We start from the raw sequence: 18,931 nt of genomic DNA on the forward strand, positions 1-18,931 counted from the left end.
GATCTTGGACAATAGTCTTTGGACAATATTGACCACATCTAAAATAAAGTTTTAGAGGAAAATAAAATGCAGCCAAAGTTAACAAAAGTGATCTTGAAGGTGCCCACGGGGCCCCAGCCTACTGGCTAGATGTGGCTACCGTTCAGTTTCTCTAACATAAAACATGCGCAACAGCGACATCTAGCGGACATCAGGCAGAACCTCAGGTCCCATTTCTCTACTTCCTTTCTGAGATTGTGGAAGGCAAACTCTGATTGTTTAAATGACATAATGTTTAACTGTCCCTTAAGGCTGGCCCTTATATTTTAATGACCCGACACTGAGTCAATGATTTATCCTTGACCTTTCACTGCAACTGCATTCTTCAGTGTGCTAAGCTTTCTAAAGTGCGCAGGTCATCCTTCAGTTTGTTTTATGGTGACACTCGACATTGGATTTTGGTGACATGATGAGCCACTAAGGCCCTGTGATGAACCACAAACAGATCGGTGTCCCAAAACCTTCCTGGGCTTTTGACCCTGCAGTAGGGAAACACAGGGAGCTACTGTCAGACAAGGGATGCAAGATTTTTAAGAGGCATTTATAATGATTATCATCATATTCAGTAACAGCAGCAGCAACATTAACATCAATTTGTCACTCGGCTTCACGGTGATGGATTGGGACGCCCACATTTCATCTGATTGGCGTTGCTACGTGACGCTTGTTGACATTCAGGAAGACGCAAAGAGGAGAGAAATGGACGAAAACTTTCAGCACGGAGATGCTGGAGGGGCAAAAAACGTGAGTGACTGGTTTGCAACGCAGATAATGAAGTGAGGGAATAGGAGCAGAGGTAACATTTATTTAGTGTAATATTGTAATGGTGTAGCGAGGCTATTGCTAGCTACTTAGCTATTAAGCTAACTTAATGTAAACGTCAGTATTAGCCAGACAGCTATTTAACCTCTTACAAAGAGACATTAGCGTTTAACGTTACTTGTACTGACGCCAGCAGGAAGACTAAACTCTAAGTATATAATCTAACTAACGTTAGCTTAATGGCTACCAAGTGGTTCAAAGTGGTTAGCCCGGCTAGCCGAAATTTCCCGACATGCACAGCTTAGTGCTTTGTTTTCTTTCCCCACTCTGACCTGACTGGAAGTCTATAATTACTCTGTCGAAAAGCGTACACGAAACGACGATATTCTGGTGCACATATTCTGTAACTCAGTTTCTGTGACATCCTTTTTCCATAACCGACACTTTCTTATCTTTGAACTGGGTGACATAGCCCTCACCTGGCCTGGACATTCGTTTACTGCAGCTAGATAGGATCCATGGAGGGGTGCGTTTACCGCTGATTTTTGGTGTTTGGGGGTGGGGGGAGCTCCTTGTTAAAGTTCAGTTTTATTGTGTTGAAGTATTTGCAATGACAACAAAACCATAACTTTAAAAATATTTGAATTAAACTTAATTCCACTTACCGCAAAGGAACATCTTCACTTATCTTAAAGGTAAATTCAGATCTGTCATTCAGGTATAAGATAAATCATGATTCCTAGACCTTATGGGGTATGACAGTTTAAGTTTACAGTACTTGAGAGAACACTAACACCAGAATGTCTGCTTAAGACCACTCTATCTATTTTTTTCTAACATCAAAATCTGTTTTCCATTTTAAAATGATGTCCATTTCAAAGGTTGCAAAGTCTGGACGAAGAGCCCGTCTTGCAGCAGACCAATCATCATTTGAAGATTCTCGTTACGTAAGGAAGTCCTCCACCTCTGCTTTATTGGGAGAAGTATGTAATCATGTGCCAATGGACAGTTAGTTGCATGTTATAATTTCACCTCACAAAAAGCTTCACAGTCATAAATATGCATTTTGCTTTTGTCTCATACACGAATCACAGGATGACGATGAGGTAGGTGGCATGAAAAAAGCTGTGACTTTGCATGGCTTCTGCTTCAAGTGCTCCAGACATAAAACTTCATAAACATTGGTCTAGTCAAGAGTTGCTATAATTGTTTTCTTCCGTTCCGCCGGTTGGATTGGATATCCAGGCCTGTTGAGTTTCACCACCTCTCACACTACAGCTCACACAATAACACCATCTTGACACACATATGGTGTAACGTTTTAATGGAGTACAGTGTTTATGTAGAGACGTTTGAATTGCCATTTTTGTACTTGAGCAGGTTTTAAATCACTGTTCCCAAACTGTAGCTGCTCTTCATTTAATGTCCTGTGTGTATTGGATCTGGTGTGCTTGCATGAAATGTTCTGAAGTGTTACTTCATAGAAGCTCTAAACCCCTTTTTAAACTTTAGTTAGAAGAAAACATTGTAATTGTCCTCTTGTAAATTGTCTAACTGAAAAACAAGCAGATTACATCACTGAAGTCCCCTTTACTCTAGCTACAATTTTCATAAATGCTCTCCTTATACTGCCTAGTGTTACATGAATCACTTCAAGTCTCAAAGCAGAATCGCTGTAACATTTTCTCCGTGTTCTCTGCCTCTTCAAACATATTGGCGTTAATGTTGCAAAATTAAGACTGATTATAGGGCAAAAATAAATGAAAAGTTGAAATATAACAAATAATTTCACTTCACCGTTGTTGACATTTATGGAATAAGTCACATCTCCTGGTGAACTGTAAACCAGCCAACATTCCCAAAGCAAAAAAATTCCAGCAATGCTTTTGCTTTAGGCTAATCTTCCCAAATTAGGCCAACTTCCCTAATGTATGAACCAGTATTCTCGCGCCCTCTCTGACCTGCTGTGCACATGCAATACATTTTTCCAGAGTGCCGTGCGACTGGGTGGTTTTATTTGCAGTCTTCGTTTATCAACCCTGGCCTCTTCTGCCTAAAATACCCAACTGATTGGTCACATTCCTGACATCCTTTTAAACAAAGATTCATTTGCTTTTATGGGCTCATAAGGTTTGGCCACCAAAACTGCCTTGCCCCAGAGACCATCAGAGAATCCTAAATTAGAAACCATGAGGGCTAAGCTAATTGCCTTAGCAGCCATAACTATTTTACTACAACTGTGAGGTTCATATTTGGTCATGAGGAATTGGAAGCACATATTTGTTTTGTTTCTCAGGACACTTGCGGTCCTCTCCATTTTTGTAGTGTGAAATAACTGTCAGAGGAGGAATTTATTACACTCAAAGACCGTGTTATCTTGTCTCTGTCTGAAAATTGTTGATTGTCAAAAACACCAAACATTAAACATCAGAGGGATTTCACATCACTCGAAAGGTTTTTTGTAATGTTGCTTAAAATGACTCAGTTGTCATTATTGTAATACGTTTTGTTCTTAATAAAGAGACATTTACTAATTACACAAAGTTGAGGGAGCTTGTTCAGCCTCAGCTCTCTTGTTTAATGGTAATATACAGCAGAGCCGAGTGGCTCCCCCTCCCTCTGCCCTGCTTAATGGTGACATTCAGATTTATACATGGCTTTAGTGAAGGAACCAGCCATGAAAGATTATTTCCTCTTTCATCATAAACGAAAGAAATTCTTCACAAGCACTTTGTCCTCTGCAGACCCAATTTAGTAATGAGAAATGTTGTGCCTGTTTTCCCTCTAATTCATTTCTCTAGTGCCCACCCTCGTGCGCTCTGAGGTATTCATTCATTCAAGTGCTGGTCTCAGGGTCCCGGTCTCAGGATCGAGATGCATACTCTGTTTACTATTTTCAGAAGCAAAGAATGAGAGGGAGAGGGTCACTCCCCCCCCCCCGAATCTATTTTCGAGTCAGATTTACAGGCCCTGGCAGTTCCCACACTCTGCTCTATATGTTCTGGTGCTGGAAATGGACAGTACTGAAAACTATACAAATCAATGCAGTACATATAGATTATTCTGTACCGCACATACCAAGCACATTGTGCTGTTTGGTAGTTTGCAGCTTTCAGGATTAGAGGTGAACTTTGGTTTAAATTGTCCCCATACTTTTACAAGACAATTAAACTTACTTTAAAACAAATCCTTTATATTTATACTAAGTTTAGGGGTCTGTATTTTTGGACAAGAGGGCCAACTACTGGCACATTTCCACATTAAAAACTTTTGGTGGCATGTTTTTTATAGGTCTGTTGTTCATGGATTTTGCACTTGTATAAAGCACAATATATAACCTATTCACCACTATGTCAAATAGGTATTGATGTAACACATATGCCCTGTAATTGTTACAAAACCTAAAGCTATATAAAAACATGATTTTTTTATTTGCTTTTCTTGCCCAAAATTAAAGCCTAACAACAGTTGAAATGCTTCCAACTATGGTTTATTTATCTTCTAAGTTGCTGAGTTAGTAAACATTCAGTGAAGCTGTTTGCTATTAATGTTCTCTTGTCTTCCAGGGGCCCCCTCCTAAACCGGCCCGGCGGCAGGGCGGCTGGGCAGAAGAAAGCTCTGGGTCTGGTTCTGCCAAGTATGTATTTTCACCCTTTCCTCCATCTCCCGCGGCTACGCTGTGGTGTTGGGTTATGTGTTATTAATGAACTCTCATGCTGTTGAATGAGCTTATTTATCAGTGCATATTTGGGACTCAGGCTGTGAATCAACAAGGTTAGAGGGAGCCTGTCTGAGCAGGCGACTCTCCATTCGTCTTCATCTGTGAGCAAGGCGGTAATTGACATGGTTAATGCATCAGCCACAGGAGGGCACTGTTAGTCAGCTAGCCACTTCATCACAGGGTTCAAGCCACTTAATCACCCCTTACCATTGCAGTCTGCTCTTTACACGGGGAGCACAACATGGAGAATTCATGAAATATTTGGAACAGATGGAAGGTGTTTGCCACAGGCTTTTGTCTACAACTAACAAATCTAAATCTAAATACTGTACATGACTGAGTCAACATGAGACTTTTTTATTGTACTGTGAAACTACGTCTCTAGTTTTCTCTTCCACCTGCCTCTGTGCTTCCTTTTTTTCAGTCTCAGTAGAGTTGAGAGAATAGGAGATGCATTGAAGTGAACAGGCTGAGTCAATTGTGCTTATTTGTGTAGTTTACTGCACCGTTAGTGCAAGCAGGGAAAACAGCAAACTCAATAGATCTTTCCTTTCTCACAGAAGGTCAGCGTGTCGCTTCTCTGCTTTTGCGTAACCCAGCTTGATTCCCAGTCTCAAAGCGATTGAAATACAGGAGGTGTAAAAGGGGTTTGCACGCGCATTGATCCTCTCTGAAACAAAGTAAGTAATGGTCCCCCCTGGAACTGGCAAGGACTTTTCCCTTCAATGTCACCCCTCATGCTCAATCACCGCCGCCCTCCTCCCACTAATCCCAGCGCAGAAATCCCGGGATTTGTCGATCTATCACTTCTAATTGACACTAAATGATCTGTCAGTTTATTGATGAACCTTTGAAACCAGGTTGTCACAATATATTTTATCCCTAACAACTTTTTCCAGACAGTTTTACCATGTCTATCGCTTTGCCTTACATGAGTCTTAATCAAGGGGCCTGTAATGTGTCTTAAGTGTCTCCACCCCCGCCCTCCAGACAGGACACAGTCCAAGGGCAGGCAGGTAGGCTCCCTCAGCTCCTCTCTGCACTGCCTGGTTGGACTCCAGTACCTTCAAAGATGTTGGTCTATACTCAGACAACATGGATAAGACAGACAAAACAGGAGTCAACATTTTTAGCTAGGGAAGGTTCAAAATCATTGATGATTTTATGTGAATCTTTCCATACCATGAACAAAAAACACATTAATTAGCCTAATATGGTTCCATCTTTTCCAATACACAGCAAACATATCATAATTTAATTGTCCATATATATTCAGATTTATGGCAGGTGATGTATGAAGTATTCAGATTCTCCTGTAAACTCTTGATATCTTGATTTTTGTACAAGCTTTATTTTTTTGAGTTGATGAGTTTGTTTGCCTGAACTGCTCAGTTTGTCAAGTTGTCAAGTTAGAGTAATCTTTATAGCCCAAAGTCCCAAATCAAATTTGTGTTAAATGCTGTCCCTACAGCAAACTGTTCAGCAATCAATTAATACTGCACTTCTGAAATCCCTTTTTTTAGTATGAAAGGATATAAATGACAGCAAGGAAAATACTGTTTCAATACTAGATGTACTACTTGTAAATCCAGAAGGGGGCACTAATCAACCAGGAGTACTAGCAAAAGCATTTTGCTTCAAGAAAATTCTTCACATTTTTAGGCAACTAATGAAAACATACTGAAACATACTCTGCTTTGATTCCTTTCTTCTATTGTATAGTCAAATACATCTTGGGTAATAATAATGAGTTCATATTTGTTTTTCTGTGATTGCTGCTTTCTTAAAACACATATTGAATGCTAAAAATACTGTGTTGAGTCAGGGAAGTGTCAAAACACAGTGTTTTGGGGTCTGGCATGCTCTGTTCAAGCTGAGCTGTGTAAATGGAAAGAAGTCTGAAAATAGCAGCATGATGAAGCAGGAGACGAGGCTGAGAAAACAGAGAGGAGAGAAGAAGACAACTGTGTCTGATGTAGCACAGTTACTATCATTAGATACAGATGAAGAGGATGTAGCCAACAAGATTCCTCCAAGGACTGTGGCAGAAATTGGCATGTGTATATCTAAATCTATATCTATACACTGTATATCTATATCTATATACTGTGTGTGTGTGTCTAGAGAGAGAGAGAGAGAAATATATAACTATATAACTATATCTATCTCTATATATATCTCTCTCACGTGTGTGTGTGTATATATATATGTGTGTATGTATATATATATATAGATATAGATATAGATATAGTCAACCGCTTATCCTGTGTACAGGGTCGCGGGGGGCTGAGCCAATCCCAGCCAACATTGGGCGAAAGGCGGGGTACACCCTGGACACGTCGCCAGTCCATCGCAGGGCATATATATATATATTTTATTTCATTTGTCTAACTTGTTGTTTCTGCTGCTTTACAGACCTTCAAGAAGACCTGCAGCTGAAGACCTGGAAGAGTAAGTTCCCACCACATCCACATTTTATTGTACTCTTGTAGTCAATGCCAGTTACATTTTTGTGTGCATGAATAAAAATAGGTCAGGTAAAATGTATGTTCCCTTTGCAGTAAAGTGGAAATAGTGCTGTACTTTCACATTGTCCTTGGTTGCAACTAATCCTTGCCTTCTAAGAACAATCACTTAACATGATTAAAAAACAGCGTGACTGAGTTGTCATCACTTTTATTGCTGTTAGGAGCCAAGTTTTCTTGTTATTCTAGTTTTTTCCCTCTCACCCCCCTCATATCATTCTGTGAATAGAATAGACATCACAAGGAGAGCCAGGTAGAGGATGCAGTCGTCCATGTTTTACTCATCATCGCAGTTGGAGCCTGGTGCCTGAATGGCTGTAGCAAGACAGAGGCTTTGTGTGTAAAGTTGTTACCCTGCAGAAAATCCCATATGTTATGCTCCTGTCACAACTGTCTTGTCTTAGTGATACTTACGCAGACTGCTGCTCCGGCTGGGTTTGTTTTTAAAAAAAAATCCTAGAGGTGATCTTGTCTAAGGCTGCTGTCACCCAGACAGCACAACAGCGTCTCATAGCACCGTCAGTGCCTTTTGGCAGAGGCTACTGTTCAGTGTCCTAACTACCATGAGAGGAAGACGAGACAAAAAACAGGCCTGTCATCAAAGCAAAGTAGCCCAGGAGCCGACTCACTCACTTCCTATGATGACCTCACCGTCGGGCTGCGTTTTGAAAGAATTAAATTATTCATACTCTCACACTTCCTGTTTCCGCAGCCGCCGTCTGCGACCACAAACTCCCCAGGGCTCAGATGATGAAGGAGGTAAGAGCACCCTCACTATCCCCTACTCTGTGTCTCTCCTCACGGGCAAAGAGAAGCCCTCCAGCCCCTCTGCAGCACATTCATCCTCGGGAAGTAGAGCAGATAAGCAGCCAGTCAGATCATCGCTTTTCACTGATGCTCACACCATATTTCTCCTTGAATGCAGCATGGATTCATGTGTTCGAACTCTGCCTTTGACCAGTGTTCCTTTTTTTGACCAGCGTGTGACACCATCTGAGCAATGCCCTTTTGATGAAAATGACAAGTGAATATGCTCATTAAATAAGGTTGGATCTATAATCGATGGAGAATGTAGTGGCAGGATTTAAGTGTTCCCCTCACCACCCAGAGCGACTCAGTTAGTCACAAACACACACATGTACACACACAGCGTCAGGCAAGTGCTGTTGAATACAGATCAAGCGGTAACTGAGTCACCTGAGGGCCCAACTCTGCGCACCTCAAACAATGTCAGGACTGAGGGGGGGAAATTCAGCTAAACCCTGCCTAGAAAAATTGTTCTATTATGCGGCACTAGGCAGCTGGGGAAATAGGGTCAAATTGCCTTAATAAAGGTAGGTTAAAAGCATGAAATGCTCAGTTGACAACACTGAAAGACTTAGACACATCAGCACCTCAGGTAGGTGCCATTCATGAACAAATAAACAAATGACATATTGATCAAACCCTTTTAGCTACAGTAAGCTTACCTCTGTTTAAAAAATGTCCATCACTATGACTATTAATAATAATTAGAATAGGAAGAAGAATAAAAAATAATTTATACAAGTCAAAACGAGGCTATGAATATGTGATAAATTACCAAATATTAGGGAGGATCATTTTTATCCCTTTGTGTCAAATGTTTTCTTGTGTGTTTTATTCAAATATTAAACTTTTTATTGTCAATTTTCTCATGAGAACTGAACTATGATAGAGATTAAAATTAAAATGTATGCATATACACATGAAGTTCAGATACTGTTCTTTTCTGAAATTCTTACAACACTGTACGTTTCTATCTATTATGTACACACATTGTCTGTCACTGTCGAGTGTGCACTGGCTCATATGGCCAGTTGTATGAAGAGTCCAGAGGTTTGGTTCTCTTGCAGTTAATGCCGCCGGAAAGATTATTACTCTGTGGAGGGAGACCTCTTAATACAGAGCCGGAGGCAGGGGCATTGGAAATTACAGTGCTGAGGGTTAGTGAGATAGCCCCTGCGATCTTGATTATGTCCCCTACCCTTATCCTTTATGTCCACTGGCTACAAGCACAGAGAGGGAAAGAGAGAGAGAGAGAAAGCTAGCCCAGTCCCCTGCTCCCATCTCCCCATCAGATGCCCCCACAGCCTCCACTGGTCACTTAAAATAGCACCAATATCGCAAACACGCTCATCTGTTTCATGTCTCACTGTCTTAGCCGGAGATGTGTTGAATATTGTCCCATAAATAGATTCTGTGCCAAGGTAATCATTTGACTGGACCCCTGTGTAGATTATAGGAGCCCAAGTAATGTGGGGAGACGTCCTCCTCTCCAAAGTCACTAACTGGCGTGTGCCTGCCGGGAGTATGTCTACATTCACAGCAAATTATCCCCTTTTGATATTTACATGCTTCAGCGAGGAAGCCGGACGCGACCGTGTAATAAGGATATGCGTGGCCTGCCCGCTGCCAGACAAAAGCCACCTTGACACATGTCCAGCTGAGGGAAGGAAGTCAGCGTGGGTAGTGTGTGCTGCGCTGAGGAGACAGCTCCTCCTGATGGAGCTGCCCTTTGCACCAGAAGAAAACACTGGTCTGTTTTCAGCTGCTTTGATGCCCTGCTTGACCTCCAGTAATGGATTGAATTTAAAGCTTATTTAAAACTGTTGTTCCTTTTTTCTCTTCATAATAGACTTTGCATATAGACAACATATGCCTCTGTGCTTCACACTGAACTCTCATGGAGTTTGTGTTAATAGTCCGTTACTGGCTGAAATGAAAAAGAGTGTGATGTGGACAGATAGACAACCCAGGAAGCTGTTTGCAAAGAGCCGGACGACAAGGCTTTTTGATGTCATTGCACTAAGACCATTAAATTTGATTGGGGGTCCAGGGGGGACGAATTCTGCTGAACGCTGTGCTTTGTAAATGAGAGGACAAAGTGTCACCAGGGCCTCATGAATATGAAATACCTGCGCCTGCATTTATTTGGATATCAGAAACACAGATGAATCTTGTCAGCGGCTAAACGAGTGTGGCATTTTTAATTTGGTTTAATTAAAAAAGAGAAAGAAGTATCTTACCAACAGAGGGTGAGCTTTTGTTATATACTGAAAGTTGATGGTTTAGGTTTTGAACAAGTTGTCTTCAGAATTTTTCATCCATCTGAGTAATGTTTTCTAAATCAAAATAATTTCTCTTCATCTCAACAGCCCATAACTTTTATGTAGAAATGGAATTTTGTGTACCGTCAAGGATCGATGTTTCCTCATCTCCACTTTATTTTCAGGAGTTATTTTGAAGGAATGGTGACACAGATGCCAAGACATTTCCTCACATCAGATGCAGACTTCCATCTCGCCTCCATTTAGCTCCTCTATTGACTTTCCCCTCAGGGTGGAGTACTGTGGTTAGAGATTACTGACACCCCTCTTCGTGCAGTCCAGTTCTCTGTTTTTCTCTCAGTAGCTGTCTGTTCCTCTCTCTCTATCTCTCTCACTGTCAACACTCGGCTAATAAGGATGTGCAGTCTGCCCCCCCCCCCCCCCCACACACACACACAAACAAACAAAATACAAAATACAAAATAATGTTCAGGAAAGCCATATCACGTATCACCCGTATCAAGTGTTTACTGTTTACATGATAAAACTGAGACCATTTTCCTCGATGTTCTTCTTTATCTGGTAACCTTTTGATGATAAATGTCATCAATTAATAGGGTACTCATTTCAATCAGTCTCTTTATTCATTATAAACTATTTGTCTTATTTTCATGCCATCGTTATATATTCCTTTTTATGCCTCTTATTATCATGCTCCAACAAATGTCCATCTGAAAAATGCTGTGAAAGTTTGCCCTGTCCTTCTTGGGAGTGGAGCCATCCTCTGTCCTGTTGCGTTTTGCCAATTAAAGTGGGTTCCCACTGTTTGAGCAGCGGGTTGGCGGCTCCTGGCACTGCAGCCCCTGCCAGGCCGCACTGTGACTTCCGACCCCACACAGATGGGCCCGCAAGCAAATACTCTTGCACATGGCTGGATGCCGCCCCAGTCGGAGTGGCAGAGTGGACATGGAGGTCGGCCTACCGGCCACTGCGGGTCCTGGGGGTGGGCGGCGCTGACAGGGCCCAAATGCTAAGGTAGCAGGGGGTGCTTTCTGGGGAGCCCCTGGCCAGCGCCCCTCTCACAGCAGGAAGAGCTGCCGCCTCGCCTCCTGAATATTCATGGCCGCATGGCTATTGTGACAGGGCAGCTCTTATGAGGATGTAGCGAGAGAGGGAGGGGAGGAAGTGCCACACAGACATGGTCACACATACACATAATTACACAAAAATGTGCACTTCTAGCAGCCATACACGGGATTTACTGTATTCTTCATAAGTGATTTATTTGGCTGCCAATCTGATTTCCTGAAATTATTAAAAATCGGTCTGTAAAATGCTGTGTTCTCTGTTTTTCGATTTTCAGATATTCCAGTGATTCCAGACCTTGATGAAGTACAGGAAGAAGATCTCACCATGCAAATTGCAGCTCCACCAAGGTACAGTAGCGAATGCCTTAAACTGAAACTCAGTATCACTCAGGATTTTCACACACACACACACACACACACACACACACACACACACACACGTGCACAGAGTGTTTCCCCAGACCCATGTCTGACAGTTAACCTCTGCCCGTGCACAGGACAGTACATCAGTAGCCTGCTCTGGTGACTTTGATGGTTACCTGTCCTCCACACGTGCCATTGCTAAGTGTCTTACTTTATCGGGCTGAAATGGAGAAATAACAGTTGGGTGTGATTTATGCAACTCTGTTACCAGGGTCCCGACTAACCGGGCCCTTTGATTTACAGGGCAGTGAGAGACACGCCGACATGTGTCGAATATGTAGCAAGGCTATGACAGCGGTGGAGGTTATTAGGCTGGGGCTTGCTCTCTGTGCGAGATAATATCCACATTGAACTCATTGCGAGGGCAATGTAGCGTGTAATGTGCAGTAAGTAGGACTGGCATGCACTGCTAGGCCCCGGCCACTTTCAGAGCCCCCCCACTTAATTCCAACCCACAGATAAGCAGCTGGGTTTCAATTTGAAGCGTTTACCACTTGGCAACCATCTCTTGCTCTCTGTGGTCTTTGCTTGAAGTCTTGGAGCTTTATTGTGCACAAACTTTAAACTTCTACAAAGCCACTTCTCAGTCTTGGTTTGCAGGCAGTGTGAAAGCACTGCAGTCAGGCTGGCTACTATGTTTCTTTGACATGTTGTCCTTATTGAACTACAGGTCTGTTTGTGTATCCAATGCTTATTCTCATTTTCTGTCACCCTGTTAGCATCCAGGTGAACCGTGTGATCACCTACAGAGATCTGGACAATGATCTTAAGCATTATTCTGCGTTCCAGACACTAGTAAGTCAAGGACATTATTTATATATATATATATATATATATATATATATATTTTATATCTCTTTGATATTCCTACCTCTCTTCTCGCCAAGGTGGTCCATTTAATTTTGCAGCCAACATCACCTCTGTTCGTGCAAGCTACGTGAATTTTACCATGTTCTTTCTTCAGGATGGAGAGATTGACTTGAAGCTCCTCACCAAGGTTTTAGCGCCAGAGCAGGAGGTGAAAGAGGTGAGTGAGTTTTTAGTAAATATAGCTTGTGAGCTCCCAGCGAAGGCCCGTCCAGCTGTTTCTAGAGCACCAGGGGAGGTTGCCGCTCTGTCTCCCAGGTAATCAAGATTTATGATGTGTACATTAACACCCTCTGCTCTCCTTCCTCATTCTCCTCTCTTTGCTCCCTCTGTTCCCCACGCTCCCTTTCTTGGTTATGTCTCCCTCTAACTCTCTAATTCTTCTTTTCTACCTGTTATGTCTCTCTTTTGTTCTGCAGGATGATGTGAGCTGGGACTGGGATCATCTGTTTACAGAGGTGTCCTCAGAGCTGCTGATGGAATGGGATCAAGGAGAGAGTGAGGAGCAGGCCGTGTTGCCTGTAACATGAGGAGGAGGTTTGGAATGGGACTTTAAATAGCTCCAGTGGGAACTGGGTGAATGTCCACTACACAGAAGGGCCAGTGACTTTGGTTATAGTAACTTTAATTACTGTTTGTTATCCAGAATTTATATTTTGTAAAGTGTATATACAGTGTTTTTTTGTAGTTTTGAAATAAAGTTCACTGTGAACAGTAAACAGAGCAGTGTTGTCCTACCCTTTCTTTGTTTAGGTTTTTGGAATTTCACCCCTTTTTTGTTTGTTAGTTTTTAACAGCCAAAAGGCAAACTGATTTTGTTTGAAAAGCTCCCCTGAAAAAAAGCTGTCACAGATAAAAATGCCCTCCCTGTACTGCCAGCATTATCAACACCCTCATACAAGTCCAAGGTTGATAATCAGCTAAGCTGAAATCCAGTTGATTGTGTTCAAATTAACATTCCTCATTAAAGCCCACAACCTTATTGTTATTGACTGTGCCATTGACTTTATCTTCCAGGTCTTCGATAGGAGCAACCCCTTCTTCACTATTATCTCAAATGCATTGAACAGAGTTCCTATTGACACCTGGGGGATTAGCATACATTATACCTTTTACTGGATAAAGAGGAATGCGTTGAATACTGTGGCTTCAACACGCGCTGGTCGCATGTATCAGCATTCAGTTTTGTCTTTGGTTCATGTGTGTGAATATAAATGCAGGCCTCCAAAGTCAGGCCAGGTCTATTAGGGAAACAGCTGTAACATTTACAGATTGTGATTAGGTTTATTTCTGAGGCCGAGAGCAGTCTCATGACATTTGGGGATGCACAGCAAAGTCCTCAAGGACACATAATCTATGCATCTAACAGCTCAATCACTGCCCATCACAAATAGGTCCAGCTTTTTTCATTTGGTGGGCCTTGAATCAACTTCATCAAGTGTAATACCTCTGGACGAAGCTATCACGGGATATTTGTGCTCAGAATAATTGTGTGTGACAGAATATTTGAGCTCAGTGCTCAAACGTAGTGAGTGATCTCTGTTTGTTTCTCTTATCAGACATACAAGCACACACTTTTTTTTTTTACCGCCTCCACAATTGGCTTATTTAGCCAGACTTAATGAATTCTGCCCATATGCCCTGAGCAGCTGCTATGTTGCCCCTTCCTCCCGCCCCCGCAGAGCTGCGAAGTGCCCATCCATGTAGAGACAACCTCTAGCTGTCTCTCTGGAGAAGGCTAAGCCTGCCACTCCTCTGCTGGCAGCCGGCCGGTGCTGTCTGAGGTGGACTGCGTATGGGCCGAGGACTCAGATTAGGGCCCAGTGATCACGGGTTGTGGCCTGCCTCAAATGATTGGCCCGAGCATCGGTGGATCAGAGAGGGGATTAGAGAAAGAGAGAGAGATCCAGAGATGCTGTTTGGCATGTGCTTGCATCCAGCTTCTCAAAGTGACCTCTCTCTACTGCCTCATCCTGCCGCTCTCTTCTGCTTTATTCTCTCCATGTCTCTCAGTGTATACAGTATGTCCTGATGCGGCAGCGAGGCTCAGAATGACCTCTCACTTTCCAGGTGCAGTGAATTCAATCACGTCAAAACAGCCACAATATATAGATAGTGAAAAAGACACTTCTCAGGGAGCTTTTTCGTTATGGCAGCTGCTTTCAGATGAACGTAGTGTCACTGGGAGGTGAGCTGAGTCTGAGGCCACATTGACGCTGTGTATATCAGATCAGACGATACAGGCCTCACGTGGGTTTAGGGTGTCATTTGTTTTTCCTTGACATTTTTCTATTAAAATAATGGAGCCATTACTGCTGTGAAAGTCCACAAGCTTCCCCTAATGCATGCTTCTGTAAACCGATATTTCACTCAAAATGTTCCATGACACAGTGTTTTGAATTCTTTGATTTGAGGGGACACATGGAACACCATGGCGCACCACATCTCCGAGTTTATGTAGGAAAAGAACTTCTCTCATGTGAATCTAACGCTATTTATTTTTAAAGCAGTTTGCTAGTGAAGACCCACTGTAAAACCTTGAAGCCAGTATGGACCTGCTGAACACAGGGAGTTCTCGGGCCACTGCGTTTAAATGGGTTGTTTATCTGTATTTTTACTGGGTCCCTTGGTGGAAATACTTTTCCTTTTGTGGCAAAGAAAACAAACACCAGGAAGTAATACAATTTTAATTTTTAAAAAACGGATGAAGGCCCCATTAATGTAGTGTTTTTTCCTGCTCCTCGTCGACAGGCTGGTCTTAATGTATTTTGATATTGGGCGCTAATTGAAAGGATAGAATAGAGATAATATGCTTCCAGCTCTACCTAATATGCTGTGGTGTTGACAGAAGTTTATACATCTTATCTGGTCTCAATATCTGCCTTCCATATGGCCCAAAAGCAATATGCTGAGGTGTAATTAAAGAAAATGGGGAGATGTGGAGATAGCTGGGGCCCTATGCCTGGCCCCGGCAGACACAGAGTGAGGGGTGAGGAAAGACACGATAAAGCTTAAGGAATATTAGGACCAGTTAATTCCACCAGGGGCCACGTGCCTGTCACAGGTTCCCTGTCGCTGACCCGGCCGTCACTGCATCAGTCAGGTGCCGTGAACAGAGGATTATTAGCAGTTTAAAAAGGCAAGAATATAAAGACACCCCCCCTTTTAAATCGGGACGATATCATGTTTTACACATTAATTTATAACATAACTATCCTAACTGTATCAACCACATTCAAATGGCCCTTGTGCCCTTTGAAACAAGCCTCAAAAAGCAGCCGCAGTATTGATTTGCCACAAAGACTCCATGATATTTCAAGTTTAAAGGAGAAATCCTCACCACACAACTAAGGCAGTCAGATCAATATCATTTTTTTGATCAAAAGGGGATTTTCTTTTGAAATAGCTAGATTAAACAGATGTTTTCTTTTTCATTAGACATACTGCACCTTTAAACACCCACAGGGGGTTGTGGGAGAGGAGGGGGAATTATTCCACAAAAGAGACAATGAAAGAGGTATTTTTTAAGACCCAAAGTTTGACAGGTTGAAAAGTATTTTCAGTTTTGTCAGTGTTATTTTCCCCTCTCTTCTTTATTTAATATTCTATCGCTCCAAGTCCTTTTTTGTTTACCCCAGGTGGGCTCGGACATAAAATGGCTGGGACCGTGGCAGCTTAGAATGCCCCTGGGCATCTTGCGGCCGTCATGTTGTCAAAGTACCCAGGAGGGGGAGTGAGAGGGCCGAGAGTTTTTTTCCCCGAGTATAAACCATGAGATGTAGGGGGGGGAAAGCTTCTGTTCTTTTTGTAAGTGAGATTGGCTGAATTCATTATTATTATTTCCCGCTTTCCCCTCATATGTTTTAAGTGCAGCAGAGGTTTGGAAGGCGAGACAGGGGTTTGAACATGAAATACAGTCAAGCTCCACATTTGTCATGTATTTTATTATTTCCCTTCTTCACCTCTCAGTCCTGTACGCAAGGTCCTTCATTTTTCACATGACTGGTTTTCTTATCATTGTGGGCCCTCTCCGCTGCCCTATGAGTGACTTAAAGGCAATAAAACACAAAACATTCTGTAAAACACGGACGCCTCTCTGGTCGTGGAGGCCCTGCAATGCCTCTCCGGGAAATTATGATAATAACTCAGTAGTGGTTGGAGTGGCCAGGTCCCTTGTGTGGGGCTGCGGGCAATGGGACAGGGTTCACCAAGGTCCTCTGAGCAGGGGCAGGTCAAGGTGGCCTGTTGAGCCTCTCCCCCCTCCCCCCTCTGTCATAAACTCTTTCCATCATGCAGGATGCCGTCTGCAGCCAGGTATATGGCAGAACCCCTTTGTCTTGTAGCCACTGGCGATAAAGCAAGGACTGATAGAGAGTGGTTGTGGTGGCCCCCCCGGCAGTGGCGAGGTCAGCCGAGGAGCTGAACATGTCCAGCGGAGGAAAACGCCTGAGTCAACACAACTCCACTGTTTGCCCTCTGAGGGTCACAAACACTCACTTCTGCTACTGTAATTTGAACTTGGTACTTTTAATGTTTGTTCCTTTCGGGGGGAAGACTCGGGGCAGCAAGAGAACTGTGTCTGGTCAGACTTTTGGGTGTCTGGATTTGTTGCTGGGTGGAAGGAGGGGGTGGATGTAGCCCCACAACACCTCTCGAGTGTGTGAATGAGAAGGAGCGAGGACAGGAAGAGAGCGTGGGCTCCACCACTGAGGTGCTGACAGAGGGGATCGAGGGGCTGAGATTGCACCTGTTCCGGCCCAGCACCCTCCCAGCAGGGCCTCGCCAGAGTCTCAGCCTTCTCCTGGCATCTGTGATGGGGAGCCAGGGCCAGTCCCACCTCCAGCGCTCGCTCCACCTCTCCTTTGCTTGTAGAGGAGAGGCTGGAAACGCTGGAGGCTCCATCTGCCGAGGGCTTGCTGCGGTCTACGCAGCCCGCCTGGGGAAGGGGGTTGCTGGGCCTCCACGACTCTGCCACGGGGGTCTCACAGTGGTAGACCACAGCGCGGCACATCACACGTCACACGCCAGCTGGCCAAGGGTCTCTTCACTGTAAACAGAGACTAATGACCACTCAACACACACGCCAAACACACAGCTCTTGCTGGAGTGGAGGAGGGGGAGACAGTGTAAGGGAAAAGGGTAGGTTTGATTTGGACAAAGAAAAGCAGCATCTTGAGGTTACTTCACAGGATCTGCTGCAGTAGGAGAAGATGTTTAAGCCTGGTAAGGGAGCTCACCATCACAGCAGTGGGACGTTGCTAAAGCTACTCTTTGGGTCTGACTCCGAGTCCACCACATCACAGTCCACTGGTTTCCGGCTTGCGTGCAACATCACAGGCCTCCCAGTGCTCTGCAAGCCCCCAGGCTCAAGCCGGTCCACCCGCTGATTCTGTAAAGCTTTCTTGTTGGATCTCTGTCCTAAGGAACTGTGTATAGGTATAAATTCTGGGAAGCAATATTGCGCTGGCCCTTCTGAAAATTTTTTTATTATAATAACATATAAAATATTACATACAACTGTTGTGCACATGTAGTGTGAAGACTTTTTCCTTTAAGAATTCAAAACGCAACGTGATAATGAACATCAGTCAGTGGCTGTACCTTTATTTAAACCATTTAATACATTTAGTGTATGTCAGAGCAGCCTTGAGTTTTGTGTCTCCAAACTGAAGGACATTTGTTTCAACATGTTTCCTGTCCAGTCTCAATCCGAACCTCCGGAGCTGTGTTTTCTGAAGAATTCCCCTCCTTCAATTTAATTACAATTATTTTTAACATCCCCCAACCGGATCATTTCATGTATGTCCAACTATCACATTTGACATTTCGCCCTGATGTCCCCAACACATGCATCCATAGATATAAATATATAGGGATATAAATAAATATTCCAAATGCAGTATAGGAGTAATGTGACATTGAGTGTTATTCCCCAGTTAGGCAGGGAGAGGTAGGGAGGTCACTCGGCTACACTGAGCCACTGGCAGCCCAGGCCCCGCTGGTCCACTGGAGTGACTTGGTTTCATCTACAAACTTGCAATAAATATCTGGCCATCATTTATTTTAATTCACTCCCTTCTTGCTCAGATGGAATGGATTCTTAACCTTGTAGGACAAGGACACCCGCATGCTGCCTGCCTTGCCTTAGCTGCTAAATTATTCTTCATTCTTCAGGGGGAATAAAAAAAAAAAGAAAAAAAAGGAGTCCGGCGTTGCTCAAACTGTCAGCTCCAATGAAAAGCACGCCTGAAAATGTTGTCACTGAACCCCTGGACAAGGAAAAGACGGGGAGTGGGCAATGAAAGACAGGGTGAGAGAAGTGGGGGAGAGAAGAGGGGAAAAGGGGGCGGGGGGAGGGGGAGTCAGCAGCCTCCAGAGTGATTTATTTGCCAAATCAGGACACAATGAGTCGATTATGAGTCCTCTAATAAGAGAGAG

At 43.4% G+C, this 18,931-nt stretch overlaps 1 protein-coding gene across 2 annotated transcripts; it reads left to right on the plus strand.

The window, feature by feature from the left end:
- Positions 1–633: 633 nt before the first annotated feature.
- LOC119910741 (intraflagellar transport protein 43 homolog A) lies at positions 634–13,216 on the plus strand. Of its 2 annotated transcripts, none has more exons than XM_038729536.1 (9): positions 634–783; positions 1,683–1,748; positions 4,368–4,438; positions 6,938–6,973; positions 7,760–7,806; positions 11,479–11,551; positions 12,346–12,421; positions 12,591–12,653; positions 12,913–13,216. In XM_038729536.1, the coding sequence occupies exons 1-9, from the start codon at positions 655–657 to the stop codon at positions 13,021–13,023; spliced, it is 672 nt and encodes a 223-aa protein (XP_038585464.1). In that variant the 5' UTR covers positions 634–654; the 3' UTR covers positions 13,024–13,216. The 2 variants fall into 2 exon arrangements, with proteins under 2 accessions (XP_038585464.1, XP_038585463.1); XM_038729535.1 differs by having other exon boundaries at positions 639–783; positions 1,683–1,784.
- Positions 13,217–18,931: the final 5,715 nt, after the last annotated feature.

The sequence above is a fragment of the Micropterus salmoides genome, unplaced genomic scaffold (genome assembly GCF_014851395.1).
Source record: "Micropterus salmoides isolate LMB-PRFRI ecotype aquatic unplaced genomic scaffold, ASM1485139v1 Ms_hic_scaffold_19, whole genome shotgun sequence".
NCBI classification, from domain to species: domain Eukaryota; kingdom Metazoa; phylum Chordata; class Actinopteri; order Centrarchiformes; family Centrarchidae; genus Micropterus; species Micropterus salmoides.

Bases quoted from the DNA above. Each gene is read 5' to 3' on its own strand.
- LOC119910741 (XM_038729535.1), top strand. From the start codon at position 655: ATGGATTGGGACGCCCACATTTCATCTGATTGGCGTTGCTACGTGACG. The intron at 6,974-7,759 runs GTAAGTTCCCAC...CTGTTTCCGCAG, and splicing joins GCAGCTGAAGACCTGGAAGA to CCGCCGTCTGCGACCACAAA. The intron at 12,422-12,590 runs GTAAGTCAAGGA...TTCTTTCTTCAG, and splicing joins ATTCTGCGTTCCAGACACTA to GATGGAGAGATTGACTTGAA.